Below are 16611 nucleotides of genomic sequence, written 5' to 3' on the forward strand. Positions count from 1 at the left end.
GAGTCATCTTGTAACCCCTTGGGGAGGTCCTGACCCCCAATTTAGGAACCAGTGACATAAATAATGCTCGTCAAACTGCAGTGATATTCATTTATATAACGAAACAGCAACATTATCATCTTGCATCCATATAATTATCATCAATGGAAAGAAAATGGGAAAAAAAATGAATTGCAGTGTTATAGTATAGTCATCCATTTTTCTACAAGGCTTGTCAGGACAGAGCAGCGACAATACTGTATTATTCCCATCATAGTGCTCAGTCCTCCACACATCAGTGCACACCGCTATAGGAAATAGAGTTTACACTGCAACCTACCTGTCTCGGAGGAGTACACACGAAAGCTCTTGTCCCAGAAGCCACACACCAGTATGTAGCGGTTGTCAGCTGTCACCACGAAACAGTGTGTGGTGATTTGGATGCTCTGGTCCACTAGGTCTGTGATCTGACGCTTGTTGCTTCCAGTATTGTTGGCTGTGGAAAAAAAAAGAAAAGAAAAGAAGATAAGAAAAACAACGCAGATCAAAACCTGAGGTGTTACAAGAAATGTTTAAGTTATTAATTAAGATCCTTATGGCTAAAAAAGGTTTATTATTATTATTTTTTTAAAGTTTACTCACCAACCAGAGAATCCATCTCTATAGGTAGGTGATGGGCCTGCTCCAGAGAGTAGCCCGGTGCTCCCCGGAGACCTGGATTCAGGCATATATATACATAAGGAAATGAATCATGCTATTTCTAACCTCTGCACATGTACATTCTTACATACATACACACACATGGACGCACCCACACACCTGTTCCCTTTTCAGAGCCAAAGTTAATTCAGAAACTCTTCCAGTAGATGGAAGTATTGGAGGTCTATGACAAAGATTTCCATCTGTCTCACCAGGGTTTTTTTTTTTTTTTTTTTTTTTTTTTTTCAGTGTCAGACTGAATGGAGACATTTTATCCATGCAATCTGTATCTGGAGCCAGTTTTTTGAAACACCAACATGCCTGAAAATATTGAGGCCTTATTATCATCATTATTCTGAAAAGCCAAACCACATTTCCCTCCTCTCCGACAGGATGGCAAGGGTGCTGCAGCTGTGTTCATTAGTGTGGGGAGCAACCAGAACAGCCACACAGTGCGGACTCTTTGGTCCTGCGCTCAGTGTGTTTCTACGGTGACAGATGGGGACGTGTGAGGAGAATGTGGTGCAGTTGCGGCCTAATTTCCTAGTAACCATTGCTTTGGCCCTCTGACCCAGAGGTGAGGCTGATTCTCAGGGAGGGGCTCTGTGGGTAATGTTGTTCACACATGTCTGAAAAGAAACATGTGGAAACACTCATGGTCAGCTTACCTAGGAGGTGCTAGCCTCTCACACAGACAGCTGGCTACAGCTCTATTATGAGCGGTGGGCAGGTTTATGTGTGATGGTGATGAAGTGATTTTACAGGGCCACTGCTGTGGTAGGTATCACGTGTGGCACAGTTTTTTTTTTTACAAGGGCACATGTGTATGTTTGAACATATCACCTGCCATGTGCATTGGGCTTCACTCACCGACGGTGTTGTGCCATCGGTTGACGGCAAATAGGCGGCTGCAGGTGACGGTGACCACAGCAGGTATGGTGAGATGGGGCAGGGTGTTGGCGGCCACATGTGTTACCGGCGAATTGGATGGAAACTTCAGCACCATGATGACATCCTGTTGCATCTGGTCCTTGAACATTAGAGGACTCTGTGGAAGGAAACACTATTGAGTAGAAGAGAGAAAGGAGTGTGGGGAAGGATGGAGGGATGTAACGGTGGGAGAAGGAGGGAGGACAGAGGCACAGGAAGAGGAAGGGGAAGGTGCAGGAAGGTAGGGGATGGAGGAGATGAAAAGAGGAGTAATGAAAAGATGGGAGAAAAAGAATGGAAAGAGGCAATTAGTGTGGAGGTTGGAGGAAAAACTAGGTTTAGACACAGAGGAGAGCTTCATGCGTTGCCCCCTCAGGACAGTGTAGTCAGATGAGGGGACTGATCAGACAAGGGTAAGACATGGGAAACTGGAATGAAGTAGGCTGTACACATGAGATGATGTATAAATGATACACATGTATCAGAGAGATTCAGTTCGGTCCACACAGAAGAAGCATAGAAAGACATTTCAGAAGACGTGCTCACTGTAAAATTCAGCTCAACCTTTAACAACCCGGGTTTAAAACTACATGCGAGACAGTGATCCTGACAATATTCTGTGAGTTTTGGACCAGTTTCATCTCTCATCTTATCCCCAATTTTACAGACTTTTGACAGAAGTGGATGAAAACATTCACATCTGTTGCAAAAGTGGAAAAATTTAACTAAAAGGTCTCAAAGGGATCTGCCTTACCACGTTTCTTGTAGGGAGAGAGAAACAGGGAGGGAGCCATGTGGGGATAATGAGGGCTAGGCTGGCTATTACATGGATTAGACAGGGAAGAGCAGCTTACAGCTGAAAGTGGGGAGCTACTAGGCCAGTAGGGAGCACTCTTCCCTTTACACCACACTGCTAGTTGGCAGTAATAGCTATAAAACAGTGCAGGAAACTAGAGCTGAAAATGTGTTGTTATATTGCGGCTCCGTGACCTACATGAGGTGAGCTTTCTGAAATATTTATCTTTTGTTTTAAAAGAGCGGATTGAAGGAAATATATTGACATGAAAAAAATCAGGGAACATCTATCTTAATCTTGTGTCTACCTACAAACACACACCACCCAGACTCACACACTCGCACACACACGCACACACACACGCACTCACACCACCACCAGTACCACTACCAAAGGTGTAGGGAATTTTCCCAGCATGCTCGTTGCTCTCACCAGGTGCATGGCGGAGCTGCGTGGAGGATGTGGCTCAATAAGCAACTGAGATGGCGTCTGTCCAAAGCTCTGGATCTGCGCCTCTGTGGCCTGCGGGAGAGAGAGAGGGGAGAAGGAGAGAGAGAGAGAGAGAGAGGCTGTCACAATCAATATGCATCAAAGTGATGGGTCAATGCGTTACTTGACAATGCAAGCAAATCCTAACTCAGCCGTGCCTCTGAGGAAGGGGGGAGGTAAAGGGAAAGGGGAGCACTCCCAATCCGCCTGGGTGCTCCCCCTTCCCCCCTCGGCCTGCAGAGTCATCCAAGTGTTAGTATGGAAGAGACAAGCCTTTTCCTATTAACATGCTTCAGTTAACCATTCCCATTTCCAGGCGCAGGGGCCCCCACTGCATAAACGTTAACCTGGAGTGACATCCAGCTAGGACTGCAGCAGGCCGGGCCGCTTTTAGATGTTATTGTGCTTGAAACAAAGGGAAAAAAAAGCATGTATGAAACAGAGGCAGAAAATCACACAAGCACACCAGGGTGATTTGGCAAAGGGTACCTTGATGATGGGTGATTTATAAACTACGAGTCTGGACGCTTGTGACTGAGGAAGAACTAAAAACAGCACAAGTCACACCCTGTGCAGATGAAAAAAAAAAGGCCAGAGTATTTTACTATTATTAGAAAATATCTTTCCCATTTAAACAGACAAAACATCTCCTTTGCCTCCAGTGAGTGAGTGGAAAAAACAAGCAGTAAGAGCTGCTGAGCTTGACTGAAAGTGGGGCACTCCACAGTAGGAGTGATTGATGTGACTGGAGCCACTTCCACCATCAGAGGGGAGCTTGTAGACGTCCGTCAATGCCACTGTGCACAATGGAACATACATCGCTCAGCCCTACGCCCGTCGTTCTGACTGCCTGGGTGACTAGCCCTCATTTTCCTCCGCCTGTACACACCACTCACTATCAAAAGGACCTATTGGGCAGCACATGCCACGGAGGGACATGTGGCAATGGAAGTTTGGAGGTGATACTGAATTAGGACAGGCTACCTGCAAGCCAAGCAGCCCCCCCTCCCCACAAAAAAAACACCCCCTGGTCACTTCCTATCTTGCACAGCACCAAAAAAGGCGCTGTCCACACACAGTTGAGCGCTGTCACACAGCAGTGAAAGTTTCATGTGAGTTGGGGAGCACATTTGGCAACCATTAAGTGTTAGTCAGTGTTTCTTTACAGCACAGTCTGTCAAGCAATAAGCAACTGACATTATGGCTATTTAAGGTTAGGCTTGGGGTGAGGGTCACAATGTCTGTTCAAATAAAGAAATTCGATACAAAGATCAGAAAGGCTGAGAAGGGCCATGTGGAAAACATCACCATATTTCTTGTGATGATTCTATTACCAAGGAAACTGGGCTGCTGCATGTCCCGTTTTGGTAGTCGTAGACAACCTTGACGCCCAACAATTACTCCCAGAGTGCAACGGGGAGGGATTAGTCTGTATGTGTTTGTGTTTTTGTGTGTGTGTGACAGGGGGATAGGGGCTCGCTGAAGGTTAACCCAAGAACATGTTCCTCAACCAGATGATCAAAACATGCCAATATCTCTCAGGTGCTTCAACACTAATCCTCTCAGAGGTACGTCAGAAACTTATCTTTATCTTAGTCTGAGATGGAGAGCACTTAACAGGCAGTTCATTAGTTTAAGTCACTTCAGGCTCTGCTTTTTGGCTGATAAGTGACACTTATTGCCAAAGCCATCTGGATGATCTTCCCTCCCAGCAACAATCGCCTTGCTTGGGTGAGCACCTAACATCCATCATAACACGCTGTGTCTACATGTCTGTCTGTCTGACTTTGTTCGCATCTGATTTTGGCGTGAGCTGAAGGCTTCAGAGGTGAGTGGCTGCAACTCTCTCTCTCTCTCTCCCTATCTATCTGCTGCCTGGTCCCCAAACTGGTGACAGAGAGAGAGACTCTGTGGATGATGATCCCCGAACAGCATCCTCCAGTGCACTCATGCAATGCAGCAACACAACAGTTCTGTCAGACAGAATGCAAACACGGCCTTGTAGTGACCTGCTAAGCAGCGTGGGATCATGCTGAGTCACGACACCTGAGATCAGCGGTGGCAACTACAAATATGAAGCTGCTACACCTTTCACCTTCTGACAGATCAGCAGATTTGAAGCAAATTGCTTTCATTAAGTACTTCTGGCTTTTAAATAGTATAAACAGATTATAAAAAACTAATCCAGGCACATGCAAATACACATACACAAACTATTAATGTAATTGTGTTCTCATGTGACTGCACTGCAGCCCATTCTTTACATGCCGGTGGAAATTTGTTTAAGGTAAGCTTATCTGGACTTCTTTTAATCCTTAAGTACTGCGCTAACAAAGAATTACCCTGCGGGTGTTTCTTGAGCGACAGCTTGAGAGTTGACATGAGCACTACTGTATGTGAGAGTCTCAAACAATGTGTTCACCAGTAGGTGGTTGTCTCTAATGCAGCTATCCTCAGTGATAATGCACACTGGATCCTAAATGCTACGTGATACATATGAAGGGAGTTTCTCGTCATTAAGGTCAAGCATTTCAACATCCCGATGGTAATATCAAGGTGAAATCAATTTAAAGTATGTCAGCCGCTTCAAAGCTCTTCGCCGGCTAGCCGCAGCACACTTTGTTGTCTTTGTCGATTCAGAGTGGGGCGGGAGGGGCACTGGCAGCTGAGGAGGCATAGAGTTCCACTGATGAATAATTTGTCTGTTTACTTCTGAGTGACACAGCAGGGTCTGAATCAAGGGGTTGCTGTCATGTTTTTCCATAAGAGAAGGCTGTCAGGAGGAGCATCACAACGAAGGACTGCTGTTCCGGCAGTGTGCCCAGTAGAGCTGTCACCGTGCCCTCAACCAGAGGCCCGGCAGCATGTCAGAGAGTGTCATCATTTCCATCTGACACGCGGACGGAAATTATCTCTCATGACCTCTAATTTCCTGACATTTCAAATGCCTTAATTGTTGTGACTAATGCTGCACTTCGGCGGTTTCACCTGTCAGGCCTCAGAATGAATCAATACCCCGGAGTCAATCGTCACATTTCAGCAGGTCTTAGCAAGACATTCATTGGGCTCTTTTCCATGGCTGCACCTCAATGAGTCAGACAAGTCAAGCTCACAAACTGGCCTGTGTGAGACAGGAAAAGTGGTAATGGTAATAATGGCAGGATAAATCCTGCTGGAACTCACCTACAAAATTATCATAACGTTACCACAGACTGTGCAGGAAATAAATTAAATCATTTCACAGCAGAGCATCAGAATACAGTAAAACTGGTGTAATCACACCGGGCCTAGAGAAATACTTGGTAAAGTAAAACACTTGATACATAACATTTAATACATTACATTACATTTACTCTACACTACATTTTTAGTTTATATTAACGTGTATATGCAAGGAAATCAAGTAATTACACTTTAATGTTTCAGAGGTTTGTTCATGATGCATTTTGTGGACAGCTCGATTATGGGGTTTATATATCAAGGCGCCACTTTATGTTACAGTGAGAGGAAGAATCCATCTGGAATAAGAAACATGACTGAAGGTATGAAGGCTTGTCTTAATTAGTGCTCATCATATCAGCATTACATCAGTTGCAATTAGCTGAGCCCAGTTTCTTTCTCCAGCACAAATACAATCACATGTCACAATAGCGACTGCATCAACTGGGCACAATTAGCGAGTCTGAGAAGCAGGCGTCCTAATGTGCGACTAACTAACTAACAGTACTGTCATCTCTCAGGGTAACAGTAGGGTGCAAGACAGCTAAAAACCCCTCAGCCTGATGCAAAATAAAAAAAAAAGGCACCGCCTAAACCTTTCTTAAAATGATGAAAACCAAACCTTTCACAATATGGTTTGGTAATTAGATCGGCCAAATCTTCTGCAGGTGATTTGCATAGTGGTCACTTGATAAATAAAGGCGCCCCTGGAAGTGACAGTATATAAATGACTTGTTTTGCAGACAGCAGATGGTGGATATCACAGGGAGAGACAAGCTCACACTGGAAAGTACCACAAAGCATGCCAGCTGCTGCAGTCTCTGGTCCCCTTTCCCCTCTATGCAATTAAGCTATTCACAAGTGGTACGGTCGAGCTAATAGATATTCAATTAATTTGTTAAGAACAAGAGGATTCACTCCCTCATCTATTGACTGAGTGACCTCTGTTGATTGATCAAAAAGAAGCTCAGTCAGATTCATTGATCTGATTATGGGAAGGAACATACAGTATATTCAGTACCAGGAGAGAAAAGAGCGCCGCAATTGATGTTAAGATGGATCTATGAATAATGTGGACAGTTATTAAAAGATTACTGCTTATCTGAGAGTGAGGAAATTAATAACTCGGGTCATCACAAAATGACGTTAATCTCAAAGAGAACTCGATGAGTCAGCAGCTCTGCCCGATTCTCTCACGGGTTACATTTGCATGACACAATAATTGATTGACAGATGCATGATATGAATGCTCCCAGAGCTCCAGCACATGCCAGGACAAACAGAGACGGGAAGTTGTGCCTATGGTGAATAAGAGAGAGGGGGGGGGGATGGGCTTTGTCTCCATGGCAATGCGTGTATGTGCCTTACCTCTCTGAGCGAAGGGTCAGTGATACTGTCCAGCTTGGCAGAGCCCTCGTAAGTCAGGTAGTGAAAGACGTTGAGGGCACGCACCGCCTCTGGGCCTCGCTGCTTGTAGCCGAAAATAAGGTCAATCCACTGATGCAGCTGACATGACACAAACTCGCTTTCCAGGGCCTGTCAGAGGAATACAGGGCAAGTAAAGGTGAGAGGCATACCAGCAGCACATAGCACATGGGCCAAAAGACACAACACAAATTATACTTCACACGCACGGCATTGAACACAACAAAACACAGCCTACTTTACTGTACACAGATAGCTCACATTAAATATCACAAAACTAGTAAGGACAAATAACTTCAGTTATATAAAGAAACTATTTCACCCTTTTTACTGCACATGGAGATCACAGAAGAAAAAGATCGCCTCATTTTAATGTAATCAGCTAACTCAGGACAAGCCTCTCATATCACATTTCTCTGTCCACTTAAAATACAGGCCGACTATCTTTGCATGGAGACAAAGAAAATCGGTTCAATACTAACAGGGATCCAATTTACTGTAAAACCGTCTGCAGGAGCAGCGCTGATAAATCACTTGTGAGAGTGAAAAAGGAGACTTGATTTCTTGTGGGAGTGTTGGTGAGAGATTTGGGATAAGATTTAGGGCGGATAATTATTATAAATATACCTATGGAAGCCTTGCAGTGGGGGTTTGATGTATTGTTCCAAAATATGGCACAATATAATTCCCATGCATGCTGGTGTAAGGCTTTGCTGGAGGAATTTACACTCCACCCCTCGCGTCAGGAATAACAGCCATTACCAACAAAGCCTGCTCGAGCACACAGAGGCAGAGTTTGCCACAGGGCATATCACTACAATTGAAAGTGGCACATGCAAAGATGGGAAGTGGGAGGAAGAGGGAGGAAGGGAGGGAGGGAGGGAGGGAGGGAGAGGGAGAAGGAGGGAAGGAAAAAAGGAGTGAGACAGAGGGGGAGGCAGGGAGAGAGATTCACTGACAGAAATGAAATAATAGAGGAAGCGAGAGTGTGGGCTAGCTAGGAAGCAGAACAAAAGAAGACAAAAAAATGGAGGCAGAAGACTATGATTTTCTGGGCATGTGAATACACTGGTCTGTGAATGTAACAATGCAAGGCAACATCACACATGCATCCTTCAGCAGTGAGAAAATATCCGCTGTAATCCTTTTGTCATCCTCTCTCCTGGTTTTGGAGATGCAGACATGCACGTAACAACTCCCAGCTTCTCCTTTCTCTCTCGCTCTCCCCTCCGCCTCGCCCCCTCCAACCCCCCACTCTGCCGGTATACAAGGCTGATGGAGCTCGACCGGCCAGCATGGGTAGAGCATGGTGGAAAGGTCACCACCATAAGACTAAGCCCAGCTCTGTCACTCCAGCTGAAAAGGTCAAATGTGTTTCCCACAGCCTCTTTTTACCTCTGGTCCAAAAACACTGTGGCCCCCCTCACCTCAGGATACATGTATGAAGCTTTGTGTCTTCCTAGTAGCATTATCAAAGTTTCTATGGTTTGAATTAAATTAGAAAGTGGAGGCAAGATTTTTAGTACTCTAAACTGAGACTGTAAATGTACCCATCATACTCTGTAGTTAGATGTTATATACACATTACCTGTAAAAATAAAAAAACATGTTTTTTTTTGCATTGGATATTAAAACTTCACCTGTAAAATGATTCAATTTAGATGTAAAGTTTTTTATTTTACACAATAATGTTTGGATTGTAAAGCTAAGAAATATGTTTTGGCAGATATGTGATTTTAATCAAAATGACATGAGAAATGTTTTTCCTCACGCGAGATCATCTTTCGCACGTGTGAAAGATCACATTTCACATGAGCCTTTATGGATCATATAATATTAATCAAAACATAAATGCAAACTCGATTCTTATTCTATTATCTTCTTTTCATGTGGAGTAATAACAGAGTGGCCTGGCCGGGGAATGTCAGCATGCATGGCCATTCATCATGTAGTTTTTACAGGGATTTTTGTGTTCTCTTTCATTAGGTTTAGTGGGGAGGATAGCTGTTGAGTTTTTACAGTAAGTGATTCCAGATTAAAGGGAGAACAGAGTTTATCTGACGGCGAGAGATGGGTTGGATCTCCATTTCTGTCTCCTGAAACCTGCTGGGAGTTGTGGACCACATGTTGATAGGCTGTCTGTATTAAACGCGCACGCGCGCAGACGTCCGCGCACATGCGGAAGGGAAAAAGGGCCGTGTGCGCTGCCAAAGTGATGAGGCCCGGCATTAGAGAAGGTAACACTATAGGGCAAACTTGCCCTCGGTCCTGTCCTTTCGTGACATCGCTGGGGTCAGGGGTACAGTGTTAGTATTGAGCGGTGCACTATATTAGACGCTTCATGAATAAGACAAGGGGACACAGATGAGCGGGAAGGTTACAAGTTACAGAGTGGGAAATGGATTTATGTGCTGCTTTGAGAAGGAGGCAGGAAAGCTAAATGTAAATAATCCGTTTAAGTTCAAGTACATCTAAATGACGCTATAGTAGATTTTTAGTATGACACTAGAGTGTTTACATGTTACGATATGATATAATACAGTGTGTCATATACTGTACTGTACAGGGATGGTCTTTACTGTACAGCATCAGAAGAATATATAAATACACATGAATAAAATAATTGTTATGATTGATGAGACAGTAATCAACATAATCTGTCTTAGTGTGGTAGCAGTTACATTTAGTTTATACCTAGTCTGCTATAAATTACAAATGATTTGAAGAGTTTCTGTTTATATTTGTGTCACTACTGTAATCATAATCGAGACTGTTTTGATTCTGTCTGAAGATTTAGTTATATTCTATCTGGTTGATTGATTAAAGATCATGTGTACCAGTATAAGTTGGGCTAAAGTAATGACACCATCCTATGCCTTACCATCCTGTTGATCCTAACAAGGTCTTCAGGCTTCTTCGCCCAGGCTGGCAAGTCCACATCACAGACCATTGTTCTGTCCTCCCTCATTCCCAGATGGTAGCCGTTGCTGTTGACAAACATCTCGGGTAGGTAGTAGAACTCAGGAATCAGTTCCTGTATTTTAAAAAAAGGAAGAGAGAAGTCCATGTTTTACAGCTCACTGACAAGGCCGCGCATAATCCCACAGTTTTCACCATATAATCGCCCAACAATTCAATTGAAAGTGAAAGAAATAACATACTGTGTGTGAGGATAGAGAGAGAAAAAAGGCTCTGTATCCCACCAGGATGAAGTGAGAATTCAAGGGGAAAGGTAACACAAACAAACTAAACAGCAGGCCATGAGGAGGCGGTGAGAGGTGCTAGTCCAGTTATTCCAGGCAGAGGTGTTAGGTGTGTTAAATGAAACTGGAACTGAGCTGGGTTTTTCTCCCTGGTCTCTTGGCTCTTGTGATGAGGTCAGGACCTCGCAGTAGAGGGGAAGTCAGCATGGTAAAGGAGCCCCTACATAAAGTCTGTGTGATTCATACAGCAGAGAAGAGAGCTAATATTTACCCGTGTTTTGAGACGGCACTATTCCTAAAGGTATTGCTCTGTGTTAAATGACCATACTGGCAGTTTGTACATTTTTTAACCCATTAAAAGGTCCAGTGTCTAAAGATTTGGGGATCTATTGGCAGAAGATGGCAGAAATAGATTCATGTTTCATTACCTTGAGCACTACACTACTATGTTTCTACTCCACCATCTCTCTCCACGTTTGCATGTCTATGAGCCCTTGTACCTTGTACTGCATGTGTGTGTCTGGGTTAAAATGCATGTCAAAATAAAAATAGAGTGAAAAAAGAATTTCCCCATTGAGGGATAAATAAAGTATATCTTCTTCTTCTTCTACAGTAGCCCAGAATGGACAAACCAAACACTGGCTCGAGATGGAGCCTTTCACGTTATTTGTTCTCCTACACATTTGGCCTGGTGAGGTGAGGGGTATTCAGTTATTTGCAAACTGCAACCTCACCGTTCAAATTCAACTAAATCCTACACACTGGACCTTATGTGCATATCATGTATGTGTTCTTGCAACCATTTACGCGTTTTGAACTTCAATTTGTGGACACTTGTTTGAGCTAGGTGATACACTACAGCATGACAGCAAACATTATGAAGTTACATGATAGTAATAATACTAATGATGGAAAAAATGGGCTGTTTTGGATATGTAATGGCCTCGAAATGCAGAGCTACTGATGTAGTCATTTAAGAAAGTCTTTATAGGTATTTGCAACATAAATTACTGTTCTGTCTTCATTCTCTGATCTTTTATCCTCCTGTTCATACAGCTAAATAAGGACGAGTGAGGCAGATGCACACGAGGAATGCAGATCCTCCGCTCTGTCCTCATTAGAAATCACACTACACAAGACAAGTTGAACGTAGTCCTGTTTGGCTGAGCTTATAACGAAGGAGGCATAACAGCATTTTTTTAAGGCTTGTTTTATAAATGCAGCGTGTGTCAGATTCAGTGGTACTATGGAGTTTTATATTGCCTATGGGATACATAACATGCAGAGCCTTTAGGCCCCCATAAATCACTGGGTTTTGAGAGAGCAAGTTAGCATGACAAGGTACAGGCCAATAACACTGCTGGTCTGCTGTTGGTCACATTTCACCCTCCGCACACGACAGGGAAGGGAGTAAAGTAGCCATTCCTCTCCATTTCCCTCTGTCTCACACACACACACACACCACACACACACACACAACCGCATTTTCCCTCCACTTTTTCGTTTGTAAACTTCCTGCCGTAACTCACTGCCAAGCCGTTAAAACTGCCAGCTCTGTTTTCAAGCCACCCTCCCATGGCAGCCATTAATTCTGCAACAGCATCGTAATGGGCTAACAAGTCAATCACACAAGCCACCATTGCTTTACACTGTGTCACCTTAATGACATGTTCGTCAAAATCTGTCACCAGTGGAGTGCTGCTGGATTCCTTCAGACAGCATGGTGGCAGTTTGTGTGTGTGTGTGTGTGTAAAAGAGAGTATGTGTGTGTAGGTGTGTGTGCGTGCGTGTGTGTGTGTGTGTGCCCACTACTTCCAAGAAAAAGCCTGTTTCTCTCTGCCCATGGTGGCTGTGCCAGCTTAAGATAACTGTGTGCACACAGAAATAAATGGGAGGTATGGATGCACAATAATGATGGGGTGGTCGGGGAGGTGAGGGCTTGGTCGGCGCAGGATTGTTTCCATTTGACTTGCTCTTTTAGGAGGTCATCCCCATCAGGGGTTCAAGCCTCCCTCGGTCTTGTCGTCATTACTGCTGGAGGAGGCCCGGGGTTAATGAAGGAGAGACCCTGGTAAAAACAAGCTGCCTTTTAATCAGCGGCCTGATGGTCTGCTCGGTGTACTGGGCCGAAGCTGACCTTAACCCCACTGGACTCTACGCTCAGTCTCAGTCGCTACATGGTGTCTGTGCACAGCGTTCTTTCTGATGTCAGTCATTTTTATTTATTTTGTACAAGATTAGATCTATCCTTTATCTTTTTATACAGTGTGTATTTACACATATAAAAAGAAATAAGCAGGATTGCAAGGCATGCAAAAAAAAAACAAGGACCACAGCAAATGTTAATTATCTAATCAGTCATCATTGTGTCATTCCCTCATACAGTACAGTTTATTTCTATTGCGCCACAAGTCAACCAAACAAGCTCTTGCATAATATTTTCCTGCTTCTCATATATTATGAAATGCTGTTCGTAATCCAGCATTGTCCTCCGCTGTACAATGTTTCTCCTAATAGATCAGTGACCATCTTGTGTGTGTCTGTGTGTGTGTAAAGCAAATGCATGCAGACATACAAGTAGTCGAAAGTAGGCTGTATTTGTTAACAGGGTGGCGTTTGACTATTCAGCTGTTCGCTGGCTTGCAGCATTCTTTCTCTGCCTCACATAGATTGTTGGCTGCTCTCCCCCAGATCCTGGGCGAGTAAAAGCCCTGTCCGTACATAAAAGACTACATTTTAAATAGCTTTTGTCATTAATGCTTTATTAATTGCCTGGGGCAACACTACCCGATGCAGAGTGTGCTAGAAATATATGACACTTTGAGGTCACTGCGTATTCCTGCTGCGTGTTATGCGGTGGGCAAAATGGAGGCGAATCAGCAGGGTTCAGCGTTTTCGGTAACTGCTCTGTGGATTTGCAGAGGGAGGGCTTTGTCTTTCTCTCAGACACAGCCTTTGTTTAAACTCATGAGTGCTCGCATGCAGAAATACAAGATCAGTCTGCCTCTGAGATAGTTTGTTTTCTGCATGAGATAAAGCACATGTGCATTTCTAAGTGCTTAGGGTATTCATGTAGACTACGGGTCTTTGTGATTCTGTTTGGATGAGGCATTTATAATTAATGGTATATATTTTTGCAGTGGTGTTGAGGCGCATTGGCTGAGGAGGGGAGCATAGTGAGTGAGCGGCTTGGCATGATTATATTATATATCCATACTGATATTATACGTACTGTATAGTTTTTGTGAAATGATATTGATATTTAGTATCGCTGTCACAATAAGACAGTACATACAGGTGCATAACACCAGCTTAAAGATGGTATGTAACAAGAAAAGAAATATATATATATAACAGATAATAGTCACAGATGTATCTTCCACTTGTTTAAGGACACAGGTCTGGGTGTAGATATAAATGTAAACAATGTATTGTACTTTGCTTTCTGTTGTGGTTCTCACCTTTACATCAGATGTGTCCCTCTGACAGTTTCTCCAAGAGCGGGCGATGCCTGAAAAGGTGCGGTCAGGGTGGTCGAATTTGTTGTTATTGGCACAAAGGGAGAATGTGGTGAAGGGCTCCTACAGAGAAAGAAAATGAGACATGACAAAGATCAGATTTCGCCCTCTTGATGTCAACAGAACACCATGCAACTTATTAATATGCATGCGGATAGTAATTTGTATTATATTTCATTGTTATTCTTTTCTGCAGCAGACTAAGGGATCTCGGCAGAGATCAGTCATTCATTGAATCCAAGCCTGAGGGAAAATTAATTAGTGTTCTTCCTGAGTACAGTAAGCCATAATGATAATTGGCTCAAATTTGGTTTTCTCAGTCTGAGATGCCGGCCATTGCCGGTTGGAGCGGATGGATCACTCACCAGAGGAAGAAAGGGATTGTGGGAACAAACCCACAGAGGCCAATCTAAGTGCTGTCAAGGGAGCTCCCTCAGTTCATCAGACCCTTTCTACTAATGATGGGGGAGGAGGAGAAATACAGTACCAATTCCTCATAAAGCTCTTTGAAATTAATAAACTGAATTCAAAATCAAATGTACACCAACACAAAGAAGCTGTGCAAGGTTACAAGGGCCTTCTATTCTGGGGAGCAGATTGGTAGAGCGCGTGTGTTTCCTGCTCTTCCAGAGTAAATGAGGACAGTGCTCAGTAACCTTGATGGACATGTCTCCAGCGCTCACTGGGTTGCCTGAAACACATAAACCTGTCACAGCAGCCTCTGTAAATCATTACCCAGCCACTCTTTATTTAGTTCACATATGCCGGTTTACTGGCCTGTGAAATGTGTTTTCTGAGCGCCATTGGTCTAACTCAGGCCCAATCAAATTGAGATGTCGAGTCGTTTCCTGTGCAGAAGCCGACAGACCTCAAAGTAACAGCATCATCAAGTCTGACAAGTGACAATCAACTAATGCAGACTCAAAAATGAAAAGCTGTCGGAGGATGTGGGGTCGACTTCATTCCTATTCAGATGCTTGACTAATTCGGGGATTTTGAACACAGTACAATAATGGGTGTGAAGGTGGTTGAAGGAGTGATTTTACTCACTATTCTGACAAGCCAGTGCAGGGCGGAGGCAGCTGTGGAGTAGTGTGAGTTGTAATGACAAGGTGGTGTCTGGTCGTCATCCCAAGTCTCATAGCGTTCAGCGTAGAATGCTGCACGCTTCGGATTCAGAGCACCAACAGGCTGGGAAAAAATAAGGAAAGAAGAGCTTCAGTTCTTGTAATTAAGTAGTTTGCCTGTGCAAGTCAAATAAAGGTTTCCCCTCAAAGCAACCCTATAGAAATAGTTTCCTATAGTTTAATATGGTACTATTTGTAAGCCATATGCTTGTGACTTCTGACATTTGAATTGACTTTGCATCTTGACAAAATATACTGCTTTATTTGTGTTCTGTAAACAAGGATAGTTTCTTTCTCACTGCGTCACACATGAAAAATACACAGAACTGGGTTTTCAATACAGTATTCAATATAAAAAAAAATTGGGTGCTTTACAACTAAGCCTCTTAGTACATGCTGGTTCGAAACCATGGCCATAATCATCCTCAAAAATAGACAAAAAGTTAAAAATGAATCATAGTAATAATATAGTAATAACCAATTTGAAGTTCAAGAACCAGTGTGTAGGAATTAGTACAATCTAAGGTAGTTGCGTCTCCTACTTCTGGTGGACTTTGCAGAGCAGGACCTGAGGGGTCTGTTGATACAGAAGGCTCATTTTAAGGTAACAAAAACTGAATGATTCTTATTTTCAGGTGATTATAAACTTATTATAAAAACATGGTGATGCCTATTAGATACCATTTCTGCTATATTCTGTAAATATAGACCCCTAAATCTTACACACTGACCTTTAAAGCAATGCTAACAGCCACATTCTAGTAACTGATATTGCTGCCTTTAAACGGTTCTGGGTTTGGATTCAAAACTGCAGAAGCTTCGCTGAGAAATAGTCTGAAATATATGCCAGGCACATGTCTTGGCAGCACACTAACAATATAGTGAAAGACAAGTCCATGAAAGGATTTATAGACAAGTTCAAAGATTTTAAATTCTATATTACGTGTAACTAAGCCAGCATGAATACTTTACAAGAGGTGGTGTGAGCTCTTTTCTTTGCTCCTACTGTCTTTACTGCCGTCTCAACAGAAACACACTTACTGTGTCATCAGGTCAGTGAAAACTACACTGTGTGTGGTTGCTCCATTAGAAGGCTTGTTAAAACATTGGAGGTGCACATTGTTGGCATTTTCTGCAAAACTTATAATTGCAAGCCAGTTATCCCTTTTGGAAAGAAACTACAATTGACAGCCATACTATATGTAAGGTTAGGACTACACGAGTTG

At 43.3% G+C, this 16611-nt stretch overlaps 1 protein-coding gene across 4 annotated transcripts in view; it reads right to left on the reverse strand.

Annotated features, from left to right (window-relative positions):
- Positions 1-16611, reverse strand: part of nbeab (neurobeachin b) — a 185000-nt gene that overhangs the window by 9183 nt on the left and 159206 nt on the right. For 2 of the 4 annotated variants that reach the window (XM_027280396.1, XM_027280394.1), the window contains 8 exons: positions 15309-15449; positions 14202-14321; positions 10419-10571; positions 7481-7648; positions 2837-2926; positions 1549-1726; positions 622-693; positions 320-475 (listed from right to left, as the gene is read on the reverse strand). In XM_027280396.1, coding sequence (XP_027136197.1) covers positions 320-475; positions 622-693; positions 1549-1726; positions 2837-2926; positions 7481-7648; positions 10419-10571; positions 14202-14321; positions 15309-15449 — 1078 coding nt within the window. Of the gene's footprint in view, positions 1-319; positions 476-621; positions 694-1548; positions 1742-2836; positions 2927-7480; positions 7649-10418; positions 10572-14201; positions 14322-15308; positions 15450-16611 lie in introns of all 4 variants that reach the window. The other 2 variants (XM_027280395.1, XM_027280397.1) reach the window with 1 other exon arrangement.

The sequence above is a fragment of the Larimichthys crocea genome, chromosome VII, assembly GCF_000972845.2.
Source record: "Larimichthys crocea isolate SSNF chromosome VII, L_crocea_2.0, whole genome shotgun sequence".
NCBI classification, from domain to species: domain Eukaryota; kingdom Metazoa; phylum Chordata; class Actinopteri; family Sciaenidae; genus Larimichthys; species Larimichthys crocea.